Here is a 23,574-nt window from a genome sequence, read left to right on the forward strand (position 1 = left end):
AAGAAACACCTGGCTTGGACTGATTTAACCAGAGACCAGGGGAGGGTGCCTTCATCGGGAAGAATTCTTTGCTTTGGCACACACTTCCCCAGCCTCTGTAAACTCTGCTTCTTTGATGTCAGATCGTGTTTCTGCCCTGTGCACTCTGAACCTTGTTTGTGGACTGTGGAACTGGCCTTGTGGACTTTGAACCTTGTTTACAGGCTACAAACTTCCTCCTGGCCTTGTGAATTGGCTCTGGCGACTATTGGATCTAGTTTGTGGGACAATGGGGTGGCTGCCTTTGGGAACGTTTGGGGTGAAGCTTTGCCGGTCATTGTAGGGCCATCTGTCACAGGATAGCAGTGCCGTGAAAGACTTTATGGGTGCCTGCAACTGCCTACATGACCTGGGTCATAACCGTAGATTATTACCAAGTAAAAGAAGTAAAATTAAGATAGTCCTTTAAAAAAAGAACTTGCTTAATCATTGTGTGTATGTGTGTGCACCTCTGTATGTATGCATGTGTATTATTATTATCAATCCACTGCAGGAAGAAGGTTTCTTCATGAAGGCTATGGACTATCCTATCTGATCTGGTGGGAGATGGACTCTTTTGACTTCCAGGAAAGTGTATGACTGGCCCAACTCTTCCAGTTGTCTTCCATGCCTCAAGGAACCCTAGAACTTTGATCTCCTTATTCTTAGTCCATCTCTTTAAAGATTACATACACCAGTTATGTTGTTGTGCTGAGAGAGAACAACTGGTCCAGAGTCATCCAGTTGGTTTCCATGCTTAAAGAGCACCGAAACGGGGGTCACACGTGGTGTATCACAATATATCACAATGGTTTTTTGCCTTTGTGGAGATGGGGTGGGCGTGGCCTCCACGTGGCGCAACTGGCCTACGGGCTGGCAGTTTGACACCCCTGAACTACCTCATTGGCTTCATGTGTATGTCGGTGAGCTTGTTTTACATGGATGTTGGTATGCGCACACATACCGTACAACTTTCAGGAGAAAACCCTACTACATCTTTACTTGAACGCAGCACTCCTTAGGCTGGGAAAAATGAAAAGAAAAACAGGTAGAAGGATCCCAAGAGAGCTTACCTAACTCAGTAATAATAGGGATGTCGATTCCCGTCGTAATGGAGGGCTGACGGAGAAGGCCGTGCACTGGACTCTTGTCAGGTGATGACCTGTCCATTCCAGGTGGCGAAAACCCTGTAGGGACAAGAGTAAAGAGAAGCTGAGATGCTAAGATACTACACTATGACTCGTAACTCTAATTACAACAAGATTAGACTAGGAAGAATCCATACTGAAATGGTCCTTAGTGGGCCTGTGGATGAGAAGAAATAAGAAGAAGGTCTAGACTCTAGGCCAGGGGTAGGCAACCTTGGCTCTTTTATGACTGGTGGACTTCAACTCCCAGAATTCCTGAGCCAGCCATGCTGAGGGGAAAGGGAGAGGTTTCCAAGCTGAGCCATGCTGGCTCAGGAATTCTGGGAGTTGAAGTCCACGAGTCATAAAAGAGACAAGGTTGCCTACCCCTGGTCTAAAAGATCTGGGATAAGGATGAATCTGAACCATTTGCAGCCAACTCAGATCCCCCTGCCCCATATACAGTAACCTCCAAAGTTTCCAAGGAAAGAAATGCTAACAAATGTGTATTTTTTGTATCGGGTAGCAGTAGTCCGAAAACAAGACCCAACCAAAAAATAAACCCTAGAGTGATTTTTCAAGATGCTCGTAATATAAGCCCCACCCCCAAAATAAGCCCCAGCTAAGATCGTCAGCCAGACAGATGCATTTCATACCGTATTTCCCTGAAAATATGACCTAATATGACCTAATGTGTCTTTTTGGAGCAAAAATTAATGTAAGACCTCGTCTTATTTTCGGGGAAACATGGTATGTGCAATCAGGAACTCAATCCAAACAAGAGGAAAACATTGACGGAAGATATCTTTAAAAAGGTGTTGTGCCTTGACTTCCACATTGGAAGGAATTGTTTTGTTTTTTTCCCAGGATGCTTCTTCTATGTCTAAGGATAATCTACAATTTTGGATTAACCACGTCTGACCTCACTTAGCTGTGCAAGATAAGCCAAGATTGGTCAAGTGCTACCATCTAGGGTTAAAATAGCTTCCCGCCTAGCTAGTTGCTTTCTGTGCGGTTTAAACATTGTATAAATCATGGTTATCAGAAATAGTCATTAGTAAGGAGTTTGCATCACACAAAGTTAGTTGATTGGGAAGTTAATTTAATCCTGTTTTGGGCTAAATCAAGGGAACCCCAAAAAGGATGCCAGTTGGCCTAATTATCCCATAGGTGTATTTGACTAAGTCAAGTGACATTGTATTCTATAAGGTATTCTACAAGGTTACTAAAAGAATGTCACTATGGAGGTGTCTGTGATACAAAAGAAACTTTACACAAATACAGGAGTGGGGTCCTTGGTCTTCTTACAGATGTTTCATTACCAAACTAGCTAACATCATCAGTGGTAGAAGGGAGTGGGGTTTGCAAGGAGGAGGAGGAGGAGGAGGAGGAGGAGAAGGAGAAGGAGAAGGAGAAGGAGAAGGAGAAGAAGAAGAAGAAGAAGAAGAAGAAGAAGAAGAAGAAGAAGAAGAAGAAGAAGAAGAAGAAGAAGAAGAAGAAGAAGAAGAAGAAGAAGAAGAAGAAGAAGAAGAAGAAGAAGAAGAAGAAGAAGAAGAGGAGGAGGAGGAGGAGGAGGAGGAGGAGGAGGAGGAGGAGGAGACGACTTTGGGGTCCTTGGTACTCTCTGAGCTTGGTGGTTTTCTTACAGATGTTTCATTACCAAACTAGCTAACATCATCAGTGCTAGAAGGGAGTGGGGTTTGCAAGGAGGAGGAGGAGGAAAAGAAAAAACAAAAAGAAAAGAAAAAGAAAGAAAAAGGAAAAAGGAAAAAAAAGACTCTGGGGTCTTCGGTGCTCTTTATGGTTTTCTTACCGACGTTTCATTACCAAACTAGGTGACGCCATCAGTGTTCAGCCCTGAGCTCCCAATATGGTCTCCTATTGGTTACACAGACAGATGTATTTTCTTATTATTTCGCTATAAGCACACGCCTTTTGTCTAGAGCTAATCATTTTAATTGGGTTCAGAAGAAGCAAATTCCATCACACTGTGCCACATTTATAAGTTTACAGATTACTCTCTGGAAATCTTTTTTTTTTTTTTTTTTTNAAAAAAAAAAAAGGAAAAGTCAAGGAAACCTAAACTGTTTTATCACAACTTTCATTTGAAATTATGAAAAACTGCAAGTGACAGCTGGGTGAATTCAGCGAACGTAAAGTTTTTGAATTTCTTCGGCTTGACAGGTAAACACCTTAAATCGCTAATGCTAGATATGCATTATACATGGCCTGTATTTTGACATCCATCATCAAATGCTGACTAGAGGAAATACTGATTTGCTCCCATAAAGCAAGAAGAAATTCAGGTCACAGAATATTAGGAAAACAATATTTCATTACAGCGTCAGAAACACGCTCAGTCATGAGATGTAAAAGCTGCCTGGGGTGTGGAAAGGTTTTCTTCTGTTCCACAGGACTTTCCTTCCTTCCTTCCTTCCTTCCTTCCTTCCTTCCTTCCTTCCTTCCTTCCTTCCTTCCTTCCTTTTATGATCTTTCCTTCCTCCCTCCCTCCCTTCTCCTTCCTTCCTTCCTTCCTTTTGCTTCTTTCTTTCTTTCCTTTCTTTCTTTTTCTTTCTTTCTTCCTTCCTTCCTCCCTTCTGCTCCCTCCCTCCCTCCTGCTTCCTTCCTTCCTTCCTTCCTTCTGCTTCTTTCTTTCTTTCTTTCTTTCTTTCTTTCTTTCTCTCTCTCCCTCCCTCCCTTTCTTTCTTTCTTTCTTTCTTCCTCCCTCCCTTCTGCTTCCTTCCTTCCTTCTGCTTCTTTCTTTTTTTCTTTCTTTTTTTTTTCTTTCTTTCTTTCTTTCTTTCTCTTTTTTGGCTGCACAATATAAAAAAGATGTTGAGACTCTGGAAAGAGGACAGAGAAGAGCGACAAAGATGATCAGGAGACTGAAGGCTAAAACATTTGAAGAACGGTTGCTGGAATTGGGTAGGTCTAGTTTAGCGAAGAGAAGGACTACGGGTGACATGAAAGCAGTGTTCCCATATTTGAGAGGTTGCCACAAAGAAGAGGGAGTCAATCTATTTTCCAAAACACCTGAAGGGAAGGAAGGAAGGAAGGAAGGAAGGAAGGAAGGAAGGAAGCAGAAAGGAGGGAGGGAGGGAGGGAAGAAGGAAGGAAAAGAAAGAAAGAAAGAAACAAACAAACAAACAAACAAACAAACAAACAAACAAACATACTGTATTCCAAGGCATCAAAAAGTGGTATTAACATTTCACGTGATCCTTCTATCCCTAATGAATGAAAAGAATTCCGGATGGTTCAAAAATGTGGCCACTCTTTAACAAGTTTAATCATACAGGCCGTGTGTTCAACAAAGTCTAGTTTAATGAAGAGAAGGATGAGGGGGGAACATGACAACAATATTCCAATATCTCAGGGGTTGCCACAAAGAACAAGGGGTCAAGCTATTCTCCAAAGGATTTGGAGGCAAGAAAAGAAGCAATGGATGGACACTCATCAAGGAGAGAAGCAACCTGGAACTCAGGAGGAATTTCCTGACAGTGAGAACAATTAACCAGTGGAACCACCTGCCTCCAGAAGTTGTGAATGCTCCAACACTGGAGGTTTTTAAGAACAGATTGGACAACCATTTGTCTGAAATGGTCTAGGGTCTCCTTCCCGATCAGGGGGTTGGACTAGAAGACCACCAAGGTCCCTTCCAACTCTGTTATTCTATCTATTCTATTCTAAAATTTATGCTAAAGATCTTCCTGCTTCTGACACTCCACCATAATATCCATATTTCCTTTTCCCAAACACAACTGCTCTTGGCAGGGCTGTCTAGAGGGAATGACACACAAAGAGGTAAGATGGTAGCTACACTCAAAGCTCTGTCCATTTAATTTTGGTGAGTCCCAGAATATAATGATCGTATTTCCTGTCTGGATCGGCATCCATAATTTTAAATATTAGAGAAAACATTAATGGACGTGCCAAGCTGCTGAAATTTCAAAACCATACCATCATTCTGCATTTTTCAACTATTAAAACCCCGTTAATACAGATGGTTGCAATTCAATTTTTAAACAGTACGTTAAGCTTAGATCTGTCTGATCTGAGCCTCGATACTGTCGGATCTCACCTCTCTCTTTATAAAAGTTAATTCAAAGGCTGAGAACTGACTGCCGAAAACTGCTGAAACACATTTAGTTTAACAAGTGCTACAATATTTAGGAGATTCAGCAGTTTTGGCTCAGACGCTGTGATCAGAAACTGAAAAAGAGAGCACAATTTTAAAACGTTGGCCTTTTTATAGAGCTTAATGCGTGCCTAAAGTATATTCAAACGTTGATGCAGGTTCTCCCTAATTTTCAAACACCTATCTGACGAAAATCTCAATCAATCAATCATTTCCTTCCCACTCTTTTCTGAAAATCTAACTTTTCAGATACTGTTCCTGTAATCCTCTCTGCTCCCATCAAAAGGATGCACTAATTTTCTCATTGTCTCTGTTTAAAATTGTTTCTTTGACTGATGGGCCCAGCTGATGAAAACAATTTAGTAAGGGAATCAAGGGACTGCAAAAATTAAAGAAATAACAGGTAAAGCATTGGTAAATTTGCCTGCTATGGAAAACGGCAATTGCACAGTTGTTGGAATGACATTTAAAGATGCAAAACAAGTGTCGTATTAACCCAGCTAGCAATAAAAAGAATTGAAACATCAACACAACAACACAAATAGACCCATATATTTACTCTAGATCATGCATCGTCTTCAGAAAACATCCGGAAATAAGTCTGATGCTTTGGGAATGCTTTTATCCCCACCATTTTTTTTTTAATTATTTCCAGATTTTTTTTTCTCTTCTTTCTCCACAAATATCTCTCGATTTGTTGTGCGCTCATGCTACTCCAGGTGCCCTTCCTAAAACCTCTAACTAACTATCATTTTAAAGATGGCTGGATTCTACTTTAGTCACTTTAGTTACAACATGGCTTTTCTACTAAGCTTTTCTAAGCTCGAACAAATGAATGTCATTGTCGTGGTGGCATTTGGGGTGGATTATCCGATGAGGTTTTTTTTTACGAGAGATGCCATATTAAATTGTGACTATTTGGGATACTGATCGTTAATTGGGTGGTTCAACACCTATTGGCTGTTACTCTATCACAGTTGATTTGTTGTACCAGTTGTAAACTGCTTAGAAGACTGACACAGCCTTGAAATCTGGCAAATAAATGAATGTATCAAGTAAGTAAGGAAAGCAAATTTCAAGGTGAATTTGGTGCTTCCTGCTTAGGCCAGGTAATAATAATAATAATAATAATAATAATAATAATAATAATAATAATAATAATAATAATAAAAAAGTTGGAAGGGACTTTGGAGATCATCTAGTAATCCAACCCCCTGCTCAGGCAGGAAACCCTATACCATTTCAGACAAATGGCTTTCCAGTCTCTTCTTAAAAACTTCCAGTGTTGGAGCATTCGCAACTTCTGGAGGCAGGTTGTTCCACTGGTTAATTGTTCTCACTGTCAGGAAGTTTCTCCTTAGTTCTAGGTTGGAGAAACTTCCTGACAGTTAGAACAATTACTCTACTCTACTCTACTCTACTCTACTCTATTCTACCCTACCTTACCCTATTTTATCCTATTCTATTTTCCATTCCATTCTCCCTCTATCTTTCTAATACTGTTCCATCATACTACTGAGATGGATTTGGCGTGAACGGAAAGGTTACTGTTAAAAACAAGCACAAATTAGAAAAACATTTTTCCCCTATTTCTTTTTTCTGAGGAGGAAGAAAGGTAAAGAAAAGCAAATTTGGTAAACCTCTGCAAAAAAAGAAAAGAAACTAAATTCTTTTGTTAAATGAATGGAGCGGTTTCGTTTTAACACATGATTGGCAGCTGCTGAGACATAAATCACAAACATTTCCCCTTGCTGCTTATGGTGAAATTATGCAGATTAGAATTTGATGAGGTTTATTTCATGAGACTCAATTTGGACTTTTAATCTATTAAGCTCCAATAAATTAGCTCTCTCAATAGCTCCCTTGAGCTGCAGCTGTGAGAAGCGTAGCTGTTTCCAGCCCTACCCCCTTACTCTCCTTCCAACAATTTCCTTAGGAGATGAAGTTACTAAAATCCCAGGTCTCTGAGTACTATTACTTCTTAAGCACCGTATAAATGCCAGGTACAACAAATTAGGCATTAAACATTGGTATATTTGTCCATCTTTGCAGTCGTAACTTTCCCCGGCTGCTTTGATCTCTTTCAAGGACGGATCCAAGAAAGCCAGGAATCTCGTGTCGGATTTAGAACTGCAACTGAGTTGAAGAGAGATACCCTTATATCATGCAGTTCTGGAAAGATGTATCTTGTTAAGACAAGATTCATAAATATGAATCTTGTCTTAACTAAGCTTCGTTTCTATAGGATACGACACCACCGTTGCTCTCATTATGATCATCATGTTTATTTATTAATTTAGCGTATGGCACAAAATGTTAAAAAGCCCATCACAATTTTCTTCTCAATCAGCAAGTATGAAACAAGACCCATCACAAGACGCATCACAAGACCTTCACCTGACGTGACCCACGCCTGATCCCTCACAAGACCCTCACCTGACGTGACCCTCCCATCGCAAGACTCACGGGCCACACAAAGACCTTATAAGTAGAAGAACACCAACACTGAACAACTGAGTTACCGACTTATCAATTGCCAGTGGTTCATTTAACAACTGAAGCAAGAGATGTCGTAAAATGGGGCAAATCTCACTTCACAGATGTCTCACTTAGGAAGATAAATTTTGGGCTCAACTGTGTTTGTGTAAGTTGAAGGGTCAGCAGGGGATGGGTCCATTCTGGATCATTCATGTGGGATGTGCTGCAATTTTTATACCAACCGAATCCGCAGGCTAATTTGGCGACCGCAAAGTATTTGATTGCATTTTAATTTCCAGAAGAATTCTTGGCTTGGAAAACCAATGAGACTTCTTTGATGTGTAATGATTTAATTAGGCTTATGGAGTAATCAGGGCTGGCCCAAATAAGCCTGTTTTGATTATTATTGGGCAGCTTTTCATATTCTACCCGATATTCTTTGTAATTTTATTTTATTTTTTTAAATCAGGGACGATAGCTACTGTAGAATACCTCTGAAAGGGGCCTGGGGGATGTTCTGCTCACCGTATGGATTTATTGGGGGAAAAAACCAAATATCAACATTCAAAGCATGTCCTTGCAGCAAAAACAGTGATGAAAGATCAAAAAGATTATAGATGGAGAGCAAGCCAACCTATTACAAAAATATGGGTTCTTGACAGTTGTAAAAAAAAAAAGGTGCAAATTATATGCTTGATTTTTCTGTACAAATTCAATGTGTCTTTAACCATTGCATCTTGGAGCTGTGGTAATCATACAATGATAGAAATTAAATAATATGGTATAGGAAAACGTATGAATGTATAACTCAACCTCTAAATCATATCGCAAATTCTTGAAATTCAATAGCATAGATTTAGTTTTTTTTAATATCTTCCTCACCATCATTATCTTCATCTTTACAAATAAGAAGATAGGATTGTATACCAATACAGAGAGATAGGAGGTATATAAATGTGAAAAATAAATAAATATAATAGATAGATAGATAGATAGATAGATAGATAGATAGATAGATAGATAGATAGATAGATAGATATAATAAAATAAAATGTTATAATTCAAGCCTTGTTGGATGTGAGAAAAAGTGGCAAACAACTGAAATTAGTTAAGATGTGCAAAGTGATCATAAAAAGCCATTTCTTGTCTTTCAATATTTCTTCCACCATTCTTAAAAAAAATAACAAGTAATAACTTCTACTTCTCGGAGATTGCCTCCAGTAAATGACATTTTATAGAATCACTGAAATGTCAGACTCATTCAACTGAAATAGTTCATAATTCTAGGTGCTGCCACTATTCTTTAATATTTGTGTAGATTCAGTTGCAGAATACCTTAACAAAAAGAACTTCTTTCCTCCTATATGAGCTGATGGACACCTGTCAGATGTCCTCTTCGCTCACGGAGCCCTGGTGGTGCAGTGCTTAGAATGCAGAATTGCAGGTTGACTCTGCCCACAGCCAGCAGTTTGAGACTGGACAGTCACTTGTCTGAGATGGTGTAGGTTCTCCTGCTTGAACAGGGGGCTGGACTAGAAAACCTCCAAGGTCCCTTCCAGCTCTATTCTATTCTATTCTATTCTATTCTATTCTATTCTATTCTATTCTATTCTATTCTATTCTATTCTATTCTACTCTATTATTCCTATTCTATTCTATTCTACTCTACTCTACTCTACTCTACTCTATTATTCCTATTCTATTCTAAATTCTATTCTATTCTATTCTATTCTACTCTACTCTATTATTCCTATTCTATTCTACTCTACTCTACTCTACTCTACTCTACTCTACTCTACTCTACTCTACTCTACTCTACTCTACTCTACTCTACTCTACTCTATTATTTATTTTGTGAAATTTATTTGCAACTCTGGGTGGCTTACCACAATAAACAGTAAAAAGCAAATGCAACAATAAAGAGGGAATAAATGAAAAGAGGGCAAGCAGAAATAGTAATGAGATGATAGAAAGGATAAAGCAAACAATGAAAAAAAAACACAACGAGAATACATCAATAGGAGAACCGAAAGAGATGGATGGGTGGAGGATCTCAGCTGTTGAATCAGAGACATCTGAAATAATGTGTGACTTTGAAACACTGACACAGCTCACGACCTCATCATACAAACGATGGAATTCTATAATTGCATCTTGATGACTGACACACACGTACACACGTGATTTATTCACACACTTGTATACTGTATATCATTTACACGCTGATATCAAAAGGTAACTTATGTCATCATTTGGTTCTCTGCACCCGCCTGAGTGTTGGAATAAGTTCATTTATTTTCTAAGAATTAGGCATCTGAGGCCTCCCCCCCCTCCTTATTAACCAGCTATAAACTCTGGCTTCTGCTTTCCTTTGATCTTTTCCTGGGGGTGGGGCACAAGGGAGGCAAATTATGGCCCATATTTCATAACATCGTTATGCAAATGCTGCCCCTCACCTCCTTGCATCAGAAATCCTGCAGCAAGTAGGTAATTGTGGCATTTTTCTCAACATGACATTACTGCAATTTGGGGCGGATGTCCCTGCCGCAAATCATACTGCCTTATACAGGGATTTTTCTCCAGATTTTCCCCACCATGCTTTTTTCCTTAGATGAATATCCACAGGCTCAGGAGAAAGCAGACATCAAACTAAGAAAAAGACTGTTATACACCAAGAACAGAAAGCTGACAGACCCAGGAAGTAACTTAAACTTAAAATAGAGGGTAGAATATTTCTGTTCAATTTTTTGGTCTTATATAAGAACTTGGGTTCGAAAAGGGGGAGGCAGGCGTGTATATTCCTTTATTTTTCTCTGGTGTTCTCTCCCCCCACCCCCCACCCAGATCTTCACATTTCTAAAGCAAAAACATCAAGCAAGCCTCTTCAATTATAGTTAATAAAAGTTTTGAGTCTAAAATCTGAGATGGCGAAATTTGAAAACAGCCCAATGAATGTCCACAAGAAAACATGCAGAGATGTCCAGTGTACCTGCTTCATTGGTTATGAGTTTACCAAACAGAATAACAGAGTTGGAAGTGACCTCGGAGGTCATCTAGTCCAACCCCCTGCTCAGGCAGGAAATCTTAGACCATTTCAGACAAATGGTTGTCCAATCTCTTCTTAAAAACTTTCAGTGTTGGAGCATTTACAACTTCTGGAGGCAGGTTGTTCCACTGATTAATTGTTTTCACAGTTAGGAAATTTCTGGTGGCAAGCTGCTCCACTGGTTAATTGTCCTCACTGTCAGGAAATTTCTCCTTAGTTCTAGGTTGCTTCTCTCCTTGACGAGTTTCCATCCGTTGCTTTCTTGTCCTGCCTTCAGGTTCTTTGGAGAATAAGTTGACCCCCTCTTCTCTGTGGCAGCCCCTCAAATATTGGAAGATTGCTATCCTGTCCCCCCGAGTCCTTCTTTTCCTTAAGCTAGACATACCCAATTTGTAACTTGGTAACACACATCTTCAGCATAATTGCCCCATCTATATGTATGGTATCCATGATTTCTTTCTCTCTCTTTCTCTCTCTTTCTCTCTTTTTTTTCTCTCTCTCTCTCTCTCTCTTTCTCTCTCTCTCTCACACACACAGACACCCACACACCCACACACACAGAGAGAGAGAGAGAGACAGAGAGAGACAGAGAGAGACACAGAGAGAGACTGAATCTTGGTTAGTATCGCCAAAGCTCTCTTCTTCTGGAAAACCAATTCTACAACAATTATTCTGAAACACATGAACCTTCCTGTGTAATTGTCTCAGTGTATATAAATAACAATCTATTAAACAAACAATATGTGCCAGAACAAGGGGGGAAAAAAACCCCCAGAAGCAGAATATCTGCTATTAACCATAACTTTAAATCACTGTGATTCTCATAATGCATTGTTGGCATGTTCCACTTTATCAAAGTTATCTTCATAATCAAGATACTATCACAGCCGCTCTGGGCATTGGAACTATTTTTAATTTTAATTTAAAGAGCAATTAAAGGAAGACAATGGATACACACATAATAAAGTAAGTGATTAGCAGCATACGAACGACACAGGCTTAATGATAATACTCAGTTTTATTTTCCCAAGACACTGTGGAGAGAACCCCTTCATATTCAAGGGTTGTTTGGTTAATATGCCTCAACCCACAATTACAACATTGCTGACACCATTAAGCACTGAAACAACATCCCTTTGCAAAAATCATGTTGTCTCATTAAAATGTAAAGGGTCATGTAATTTACCAGCCTGGAATGTCTAGTTTTGTTGTTCGTAATTAGCAAACGTTACACAAAATAGGCAACCATTGGGAGCCCATGAACTTTTGTGAAATACTCACGACGTGTATCTTTATATTCTATTAAAAATTGAAAATGAGGCGGCGTCCCTACGCAATTCTCTAGGCTTACATCATAATTTATTTGTACGGATAATAGATGGAAAGAGACATGCTTGGTAAGAGAGAAAGACCCGGATGTGGATGAGAGAACAAATGAAAGTATAAGATGCCCTCAAGAGAGTCAAAGAATTGAAATGGAAACGGGCTGGACACACGGCAAGAAGATCTGAGGGCAGCTGGACCTAGACAGTCATAGAACGGATCCCACTGCATCAAAAGCGTCCACAAAAGAGACCTAAAACAAAATGGAATGACGACATCAGCAAGTATGGCGGGCCCAACTGGCAAAAGGAGCTCAGGACCATCTGGGTATTCTATTAATATTTCTATTCTTATTCTATTCTATTAATATTTCTATTCTATTCTATTTCACTCCATTCCATATTATCTATTCTTTTCTCTTCTGTTTTCTCTCTTCTCTTTTCTCTTCTCTTCTCTTCTCTTCTCTTCTCTTCTACTCTACCCTACCCTACCCTACCCTACTCTACTCTATTTCACTCCATTCCATATTATCTATTCTATTCTCTTCTGTTTTCTCTTCTCTACTCTACTCTACTCTACTCTACTCTACCCTATTCTATTCTATTCATATTTCTATTCTATTCTATTCTATTTCACTCCATTCCATATTATCTATTCTATTCTCTTCTGTTTTCTCTTCTCTTCTCTTCTCTTCTCTTCTCTACCCTACCCTATTCTATTCTATTAATATTTCTATTCTATTCTATTCTATTCTATTCCATTCTATTCCACTCCATTCCATATTATCTATTCTATTCTCTTCTGTTTTCTCTTCTCTTCTCTACTCTTCTCTACTCTACTCTACTCTACTCTACTCTAACCTATTCTAACCTATTCTATTCTGTTCTGTTCTGCCATGGTGACGCAGTGATTAGAATGCAGTATTGCAGGCTAACACTCCCCACTGCCAGCTGTTCGATCCTGACCTGCTCCAAGTTGACTCAGCCTTCCATCCTTCTGAGGTCGGTAAAATGAGGACCCAGATTGTTGGGGGCAAGAGGCTGTCTCTGTAAATGGCTTACAGAGGGCTGTAGACCACTGTGAAGCAGGATATAATCTACGTGCTATTGCTGTTAATATAGTTCATTCCAAGTTAAGGCATTCCGAAGCTTTTGATTAAGAATCTCAGTCCCTCAATGTCATTTACTTGCATCGCTCCAGACAAGAAAGACTGAGGTGTCCCTTCATGAAATTCCCAGGACTCCTTTTAATATGAATTCCCTACCGTGGTTTTTTTTTTTTTTTTTTAAAAAATATCCAATCCCATTTGCCATTAGTTCGTGCGCTGTCGGGAAGCAGGCTGGGCTCCTATCCTTTAAGTGGATCGCTTGGAACATAAACTATATTCCAATAAAAAGTGAAGAGGAAATTATGAATTCATTAAAGCACTTTGTGGTATCTTTTGTACTACATATAATATTTATATTCCAGGCCCCTTGTAAAAAATATGCTTTAATATCTTTAGGCAACTGTAAGGGCTTAAATATTTATAAAACAGCTAAGGATAAAGCATGGCCCTCTGCCTCCAACATATGGATGATGTAAGGGATGCAATCAAAGACAATAATGTTTCCATCCCATTTGTCATCTTAAAGCAGGTTTTTTTGACTCAAGCTCCCTTGTGCACCATCTGAATGAGAGCAGTTGTCTACGCCGAGTAGCCCAGACCGGTTTGCTTCTTAAAAACTACCAAGAGTGCTATACTTCATATAAAACAGGGTTTTCGGAAAATGGAGACAAAAACTATAAATTTGCGGGCAAAAAGGGTTCCAAGTGGCTTCTAAATACCACCGTATTGATCGCAGGGACATCTGGGAAACAGGAAGCATTTTGATTTAATATTTCATAACGCAGAAACTAAGGGGTTCCCAGCCTGGTATATAATTGATGCTCATAAAGAGAACTTGTGTGTTTACATGGAATGGTTTAAATTTTATTTTGAAGTATTGAAAAAAAAATATTTTTTTTTAAAGGTAAGTGCCTGAATACTAAAAGAATCGATTGTCATTTAAATTTGGAATAAAAACAGTGTTGTAATTAATGTGCACAACTGTATGTTTAGTAATTGCACACAGAAAGACACACACGCACACCTGGACACTTGCGGTCTTTCAGTTTTAGTTTTAACCAGAGCTGGCTTGTCTCAAATTAGACTCATAAAAACTCTGAGCATAAATATGAAAAGTACTTTTAACTAAATTTCAGCTATTTCAATACAAGAAAGTTGGCCTGTGAGTGTAATAAAAATTGATTGATTCCATACAAGTTTATCTACCTTCAGGCTCTTATTGTGAGAATGTATTTTTGTGCAACAACTACAGTAGTATTCAGCCAGTAGATGGTAGTGTTTAGAAATGTAGGATCTATAGTATATACTCTATCTTCTTTTGTACTAAGTAGAATTTCCTGTTTCCTGTTACAGTTAAATAGTTAAGCAGTAAAGCACATGGTGACTGTACCCTTTGCTTGACCTGTGGTGCTATATATAAACAGAATTTCTAACACTTATAACACAGAGAAGTAGACCAAGGAAGACATTAAATCCTGATTTGCTTAATGAGCTAGTAACAACTAGAGCCAGACACTTACGTTTCCTTTAACTCCGAGTCTATAACTCATTCCATGCAATCATTTCATCTCAAAAAGCAACTATGCTTACACAGTGAAGCCTCATTAAAGAGGCCTTTATGATAGAATTGTAATGGAGAAGCCAGCATTTTCCACTAACCCAGTTTACCATTGTTAGTTGAGACTACCTTACATTCGTGTAAATTTGTGCTGTCATCAAAAAATTGCGTTGAATCAGCTAAGAAAAACTAACCTGCCCAAACCACCAACTTTTTTTTTTTTTTTTTACTAAAACCTGTTTGCAAACTTCAAACTGTGATATTTGGAGAAGGAAAATTTGATGACGGGGATAATGTATATATTTATATAACCTGATTATGTGTAATAAGATCCTAATTCAAATAATATTTAGCTTGAAATGACGATATTTGATCTTCTTAACTAAGGACAGAAATACCCGACTATTGTTCTTTCATCCTTTCGACCTTTCCCTAATAAAAGTAAAAAATAATAAATTGCTAGAATCCATGTGGATATGAAAATTAATCAGAAAAAAAGAGAACTATGGGTTAGAATTTGGCTGTTTTCCAATCTGCCATATACTCTGATGGCAGAGTAATATTATGTCAGCAAAATAAGTTCTGTAACATTTTTGCTATAATTAAAGAGACACAAATGTCTCTCTGTCATTTCTTCTAAGAGACATGAAGGACAGATTTCAAAATACATTTGGAGTTAAAGATGGCATGCCGAAGGTCTATGAAAAGACAGATATTTCAGATAATAAGGTATGCATTATGGGAATTTTTCCTTCCTTACTCTTGTAAAACACACTCATGAGATGGGGACTTAAGAAGAACACAGAGGTAACACTTATATAAGAACAACAGTTTGCTAATATTTACCTTCCCAAATTCTTGTGGGCCAAATTTCAGAATCCATCCACTTACTAAGCACTTCCATTCTACCCTCGTGTCTGTAGGCACATGGACACAATACACAAAGAAGGAGTACACCAAACTTTGGAAATCTGACTGTAGCTTGTGGGAATCATATTCTGCACACAACTCTTGACCATTATAGGAACATCCATCTTCCTGAAACAATGCTTTCAACTGGTAGTAGTAGAGTTTTGCACATGGAAACTAAGGGTATGTGGAAGAATAGTACATGGAAACTATGTGTTGACTGTTAACTTCCAGTGCAGACAATTTCTCATAGGTCTCAGTATACAGGAAGCACAGATATTTTTCTAGGTGAACATCAGATATATAGTAAATATGTAGAGCTACGCTGGATATGGCTGGTATGATAATCTGTACCACTGAGGAAAGAGATAAGAAAGTCTTTTGTTTCAACTATCAACATATAAAAGTCAATCAATTTGGTGAAGGAGAGATATGGAAGGGGGATCCTTGGTGCTGTCTGAGCTTGGTTGTTTTCTTGCAGATGCTTCGTTACTCAAACTAGGTAACATCATCAGTGCTAGTAAGGAGTGGGGCTTACTCTCAATTTATAGTCTAGAGACTGTCAGTGTTAGTGAGCATCACATCCTGATTGCTGCATATGTGGTTAGGCAAAGGTTGATAAGATCCTGAGTGTTTCAATCTTTGTGTACTTGGTTAAGTCAGGTGCTTTGCGGAGCAGTGTTGTGAGAGATTCTTTGGCTAATTCTGGGTCTATGGACATCAAAAGAGCTGCAATGAACGTATGTAATGAAAAGACCATGATTTCGTCCTAGGAGGAAATCATGGTCTCATTTGATTTCATCTGATTCTTGTCCTACTCTGCAAAAGAGACAATCAACACGTCAAAAAGGGAACAAAAAGACCCAAACACTTCAGCACCAGCCATCAGCATCCAGATGAGCACGGATTAACACTAAGGTTAACATCAGACCAACAATCAAGAAGTAGACAATACCCCAGTCAAGGAACTGCCAAGGAAGCCAACAGTAAACAGCCCAACCAAAGAACTTCCAAGACCATCCCCACCAACACCGACAAGACAAGCCACTAGAATATAAACTGAGAGCAAACCCCATTCCTTTCTACACTGATGATGTTACCTAGTTGGGTAGTGAAACGTTTTCAAGAAAGTAATCAAGCTCAGAGGGCACCAAGGACTCCTCATTTCAACCCCAAGCTACAAATATTCTCCTTTATCCATAGTCCCAAAGGTGTTTTTTTTTTTCACAAGGCAACTGGACTGTCAACTCTATAACCAACCTGGCTGCCGCTATTTTCTTCGTTCTAAGTTGCCACAGGTTTGGCACGGCTGGCTGAGGAATTCTGGGAGTTGAAGTCCACAAGTCATAAAAGAGCCGAGGTTGCCCACCCCTGGTATAGGGGGACTCCAGGACTGCCTTAAGAAAGCTAATTTCTCTTGAGTCATCTATCTGCCCACTATTTGATTCTCTTTATACACTAGGCCAGGAGTAGGCAATCTCGGCTCTTTTATGACTCGTGGACTTCAACTCCCAGAATTCCTGAGCCAGCCTGGCTCAGCTTGGAAACCTCTCCCTTTCCCCTCAGCATGGCTGGCTCCGGAATTCTGGGAGTTGAAGTCCACCAGTCATAAAAGAGCCAAGTTTGAAGACCCCTCAGTTAGAGGAACATATGAAAGCATAATGAATGTTAATTAATGTAGACTTTATTAGTTTAGAGCAGGGGTAGGCAACCTTGGCTCTTTTATGACTGGTGGACTTCAACTCCCAGAATTCCTCAGCCAGCATGAGGGAAACTATGGCCCCTTCATGACTCGCGGACTTCAACTCCCAGAATTCCTCAGCCAGCATGGCTCAGCTTGGAAACCTCTCCCTTTCCCCTCAGCATGGCTGGCTCAGGAATTCTGGGAGTTGAAGTCCACGAGTCATAAAAGAGCCGAGGTTGCCTACCCCTGGACTAGGCCTATTACAAAAATTGTAAATGGAGCTCACGATGGAATTACTCATGTGGTTGAAATATAATTCCTAGGAAAAACTCTCATAAGCTGAAGTCATTCAGAGAGCGGTCTCTGAGTGCTGTAATGCTGAACTGCATTTGAACCGTTGCGCTGTGATCTTTCTTGCAGTGTCTTTGGGAAAATAAATATTACAGTGCAATTCTTTTTTTTTCTTTTTTCCCCCCTTCCTCAGCCTGCTTAAAAAAACGGCTCAGAGCCACGGGAGACGGCTTTGTAGATGACGGCAAGCTTACGAATGACATCCATTGTTCTTATCATCTCCGAATTCAAAATAGCAGCTTAAATCATTAGCCAAGATCATTACATTATCTGAGGCAGATACCTCTAGTTCCCACCCCAAGCAAAGCTGCTACGCGGGGCATAAATCTTGAACTGGTTAAGCATAACTGTCTTTGATCTGTCCTGGTCCCCACAGCAATGTCCCTGGCAATAGGGGAAAATGTTTTGTTTTCTGCAAAACCAAAATGGCAAGACGTTCAAAAGGGGAATGGAACAAAATAGGGGAAATGGACAGGATATTTGTAACTGTAGCTGCTCCCCAACTCACGCATTGGCTCATATTTGAATAATAATAAAATCTTATACCTGTGGTTCCACCCAGAAATTTTGCAAAGGAGGGAGGGAGGGAGAAGAAGGAAGGGAGGGAGATAGGAAGGAAGAATGTAATGAGAGGGAGGGAGGGACAGAAGGAAGGAAGGAAGGAAGGAAGGAAGGAAGGAAGGAAGGAAGGAAGGAAGGAAGGAAGGAAGGAAGGAAGGAAGGAAGGAGAGACAGTGAGTTAGGAAGGAAGTGAGACAGGAAGGAAGGAAGCAGACAGATGGGAGGCAAAAACACAGTAAGAGGGAGGGAGGAAGAAGGGAGGAAGAAAGGAAGGAAGGAAAGGAAAGGAAAGGAAAGGAAGAAAGGAAAGGAAAGGAGTGAGAAAGGGAGGGAGGAAGAATGGAAGGAGAGGCAGTGAGAAAGAAAGAGACAGGAAGGAAGCAGAGAGATAGGAAGCAAGGACACAGTAAGAGAGAGGGAGGGAGGGAGGGAGGAAGAAGGAAGGAAGGAAGGAAGGAAAGGAAAGGAAAGGAAAGGAAAGGAAAGGAAAGGAAAGGAAAGGAAAGGAAAGGAAAGGAAAGGAAAGGAGGAAAGGAAAGGAAAGGAAAGGAAAGGAGCAGTGAGAAAGGGAAGGAGGAAGAATGGAAGGAGAGGCAGTGAGAAAGAAAGTGAGACAGGAAGGAAGGAAGCAGACAGATAGGAAGCAAGGACACAGTAAGAGAGAGGGAGGGAGGGAGGGAGGGAGGAAAAAGGAAGGAAGGAAGGAAGGAAGGAAGGAAGGAAGGAAGGAGTCAGTGCATATATAAGTTTGGGCATAAGAGCTTCTGGTGTTTCGGGCACGTGTTTTTCTCTGTGGATGAAAAGAAGCCCAGGAATAATTGGCTGGAAGGAGATTTTAAAAACTTAAGAGAGATTCACCCTCCATGGCTGGACCTCTACTTAAGACTTCAGCTTCTCACGGTTACTTATTTAGTCGCCATCAAATGAGACCGTCTCCTAAGGCTTTATAAAGTGGCACTAATACTTCACATGATTTTGATTCTAGGCCTCTCTTGACGCAATCCAGGATTGTGTTAGCTTTCTTGGTTGAAAGTGGGTTGCCTCTACACACAATAATCCCCGCCCCAATCACTATTAATATTCTATAGAGGTTTGGACAGGAGACCTTCGACTTCGTACTTAAAATCACCCCTCTCCAAATACGGGGACTCCTCGGCTTATGAACTCAACTGGAGCCTCCGATTTCTGCTGCTAAGTGAGACCTTGGTTAAGTGAGTTTTCCCCCATTGAATGACCTTCCTTGCCACCGTTATTAAATGAATCACTGCAGCTGATAAATTAGTAACCGGGTTGTTAAGGGAATCCATCTTTCCCCCCCTTGACTTTGCTGACTTTTGTCATTCTATAGATAAATCTATAGATAAATCATCTGCAGTCACGACATAAGCCTAAGACTGAAAATCAGGCTTGTCAGAGGCTATATTTTCTCTATCCTGCTCCATGGAGTAGAGAGTTGGTCTCTGACAGAAGGCCACCTGAAGAGACCAGAAGCATTTGAAACGTGGATTTACAGGCGGCTGTTATGTAGAAGCTCGGTTGACAAGATCAGAAATGAGGAGGTGATAAGTCGCCTGGGAAAGCCAAGTGAAATCATCAAAACGATTAAAAAACGAAAATTAGAATATTTCGGACAGGCAATGCAACACCCAGAAAAATACGGCCTACTCCATTTAATCCTCCAGGGAAAGATTGAAGGCCAATGAGGTCCAGGCAGAAGAAGAACATCGTGGCTTCAAAATCTAAGGGTCTGGTTTGGACAAAACTCAGCAGCACTTTTTCGTGCGGCTGTTGATAAAAACAGGATCGCCAACGTCCGATAACGGATCCGGCACAAGAAGAAGAAGAATAGATAAATCTGATTTTCCCCATTTGCCTCAGCTTCTCAATCTCCTCTTAGAAAAAATAATAATAATAATAAAAATTAAATTAAAGCACCCGGCCTGTGTGGGGCTTTAATTTCATTCATGTCTTACCAACTAAAGACTAATGCCTGTAATTTATTATTAATGAATCATTACAATATATAATAATATTACAGAACCTATTATTAATCTGTTTGGCAATATATTAACATTATGTATTATAATTACTCATAAATTAGCAAACAATGTATTCTAATATACATATTTTACTATACGCGTAGTAAATAATAGTATGCATAATAAACCACTCTTCACGGCTGAAGCCAAACCGCAGAGTTTATCCATTGCAAATTAATAATAAGAAAGATAAATTCAGTAAAAGGGAAGGTGAAGTAAACATTAAAAATGAAAACAAATGGGGAAAAAAATAGATAAAATGGGACATTAGCCACAGATTAATTCTGAGGAATATAAACCCATAACTTATTGGTTACCTAACAGTTAAAAGTTTGCGCCATTGGCTTCCTAATGGCCATAAGGCAGCTACCACACAAAAGCTGGCTACATCCTTGTTTGAAAGACCATGTCAGCTAAAATAAAGTAGGATTTTCAGCAGGCCAGCTGAAAAAATTTGGCAACGGAATTACTGTATAATAACTGTCTCTTTGTACCTTTCTGAGTTTGATCAACAGTTCGGACACTGGCCTTTTCAAGAAGCATAAAAGCATAAAGGTACCGGGTGACTTTAGTGTCTTGATTTTGTATGAAATCAAAGCAGCCATTCTGGAACTCGTTGTCGGTGTTCAGACAGCCAAGATTTGTTGGGACAAGCCGGACATCCAGTGATGGAGCCACTGCAACGTATCCTGATTCTACTGTGATAGTTGCTGGTGCTTTTCCAAAGCACCAGAGGGCAGGACAAGAAACAACGGATGGAAACTCATCAAGGAGAGAAGCAACCTGGAATTAGGAGAAACTTCCTAACACTGAGGACAATTAACCAGAGGAACAGAAGTTGCCTCCAGAAATCCTGGGCGCTCCATCACTGGAGGCTTTTAAGAAGAGACTGGACAGTCACTTGTCTGAAATGGTATAGGTTCTCCTGCTTGAGGAGAGGGCTGGACTAGAAGACCTCCAAGGTCCCTTCCAGCTCTACTCTGATTCTGATTCTGACTTCAACACCAGAGTGGGTCCAAGTGACAAATCTCTTCTAACATTAAAATGGTTTATCTCCTCTGGCTAATGGTTTGAATTGCACCCAACCCCATAAATTAAAATTTAAGAGGACTAATTATGGAGGCTAATGGTTGATGCCAACACTTTCTAAAGAGGAATACATATTTAGGTGTTGCCATGGGGGCTACTACTATTGAATGTGTAATGTTGACCTTAAATTTGGTCTACCACTGATGATGTTACCTAGTTTGGGTAATGAAACATCCGCAAGAAAACAAGTGAGCTCAGAGACCACCAAGGACCCCACAGTCATTGAGGCCACCTGGAGGCTTCTATCTCCAGTCTACAACACAAATCCTTTCAGCAGTTCCAAGAAGGCTCCACACCCATTTGCACCACTCAGGTGACCCTGAGGACACAGATAAACCTCCAAGTGGCCTCAACGACCCTCTAAAAGAAGGCAAATGACTAGCTGTCTGCAAGGAGTATAAATCCTCCCATTTCTCCACCATCCAGTCAGAGCTGAAGAAGCTTCTTGGAGGAGAAGCGAAATGTCTTCAAAAGAAAAACAAGAAAGTCCAGTTGCCTCGTGTAAAAAAAAGCATCTTTGGGATAAATTCTTTACTTGCTTGTTTATACCATATAGACAGAAACTTGCTAGATTAAATCTTTGCTATATTCTCACTCTGGGAGATTCTTGTCTCTCCCTCATTCTTTCTGGAATATGCTCCCTTTTTCCTGAGGAATTACTGCTTTACTATACTCCATCACAACACCTCCCCCCTTCTCTAGGGACCATCTGCCACAAGTATACAAATTCTGTATCCTATAACATCTTGAAATGCAATCAGGTTGACTAACTTGAATAGACTCGAGTGGACATCAATGGCTCTGTCGGTATTGAAAGATTATGGAATTATCTGGAGTTTAGTTGGATGCTAATAGAGAACAATTAAACAGCCAGACAATTATTCCCCAGCATATAATCTTAGCTTTTGCTGTACATATCACCTTCGTGTTTTAAATTAAGGAAGTGAAATAACAAGGTGATGCTTAACGCTGTCACAATTTATTTTTTCGTTTTCATCGACCATCGAAATCTTTAACGGTAGATTTTTTTGAATGAAAGCAATTGACCGGAATGATGAAGGATAATTGAATGGAAGGAAGAGGATGATTGCTTAAAATGCAGTATTTGGGCATTTATTCAGCATTTTTTTATATTATTGATTGGTCTGATTCAATGTTACAAGATTCAGGGCAGCTTATAGGCATACCAGGTGATCTGTTTATTGGTGGGTTTAATATATTGTTATCTGTTTGGCGCTCTTGGGAAAACACAGAATGAAACAAAGGAACAACAACAAAAAAAATACACGTGTCAGAGAGACGTGCTCATAGGCGCTGCGTTTTTGAGATCGGAGGCGTGCCGAACAACGCTGTAAGGATTTTTGTGCGGATGTTAAACAGATCTTCACAAAATCCTCCCCTGGTTTGTTTGTTTGTTTATATGTTCTCCTTTTCTTTTCTCTGCCCCGAAAGGTGTTGCTTCGGCATCGTGTGACATTTTGTTGATGTAAATCTTGTCGACAAAGCAAAGATGCTGGTCAAAGCCACTCGCAAATCATCCCTCTTTTTCCATCCAGCACAAAGAGACGACGCAACCTCCGGCAATGCAAGGCATAACCGAAACAACTTTGTCGTTATGCACGGGGAGAGAATTCGACGGACGGAGCGAGGAGGGGAACGAAATAAAATTCTCTCCCCCCTCAACCTCTGCTCTCTTTGCGCCCGGATTCGCTTCTCTCCCCCTGCCTGCTCCACGCAAAGCCCCCCCATCCTCCCAATCAGCAGGTTCAACCGTCAAGCCAGCTGATGGAAGGTCCCTTTGAATTACTGAGTGAGAGATATTCTCCCTGCCATGTCCTGTCCCCTTTAGGCACCGTGGAGAAGCATTATAGGGCAGTCCTTACCTTGGGAATTAGCCTGCAAGACCCCTATGCTGTCATCAAACTGCATGGATTTGATGTTGAGAGATGCCAAGATGCATTCCTTGTCCTGCAGCGAAGTATCATCAATATTATTCTGATTGGCTGACAGGATGACGCACATGTCACAAACGTTGATGTTGACAGCCCTTAAATCAGCTCGGCTTAATGGTGTACCCTTCAGCACGGAAAATGGAGTGGGGGAGAGAGAGAGAGAGAGAGAGAGGGAGGGAGAGGAAAGAGGAAG

At 40.1% G+C, this 23,574-nt stretch overlaps 1 protein-coding gene across 1 annotated transcript in view; it reads right to left on the reverse strand.

Moving 5' to 3' along the window:
* The window catches only part of LOC107299089 (calcium-activated potassium channel subunit alpha-1-like), a gene marked incomplete at both ends in the record, with an annotated part of 27,704 nt that overhangs the window by 1,045 nt on the left and 3,085 nt on the right, over window positions 1–23,574 (reverse strand). The window contains 2 exons of the mRNA XM_015828456.1: window positions 1,092–1,205; window positions 23,313–23,505. Of these exons, the coding sequence (XP_015683942.1) occupies window positions 1,092–1,205; window positions 23,313–23,505 (307 nt within the window). The remainder of the gene's footprint in view (window positions 1–1,091; window positions 1,206–23,312; window positions 23,506–23,574) is intronic.

The sequence above is a fragment of the Protobothrops mucrosquamatus genome, unplaced genomic scaffold, assembly GCF_001527695.2.
Source record: "Protobothrops mucrosquamatus isolate PMUCROS unplaced genomic scaffold, P.Mucros_1.0 scaffold4523, whole genome shotgun sequence".
NCBI classification, from domain to species: domain Eukaryota; kingdom Metazoa; phylum Chordata; class Lepidosauria; order Squamata; family Viperidae; genus Protobothrops; species Protobothrops mucrosquamatus.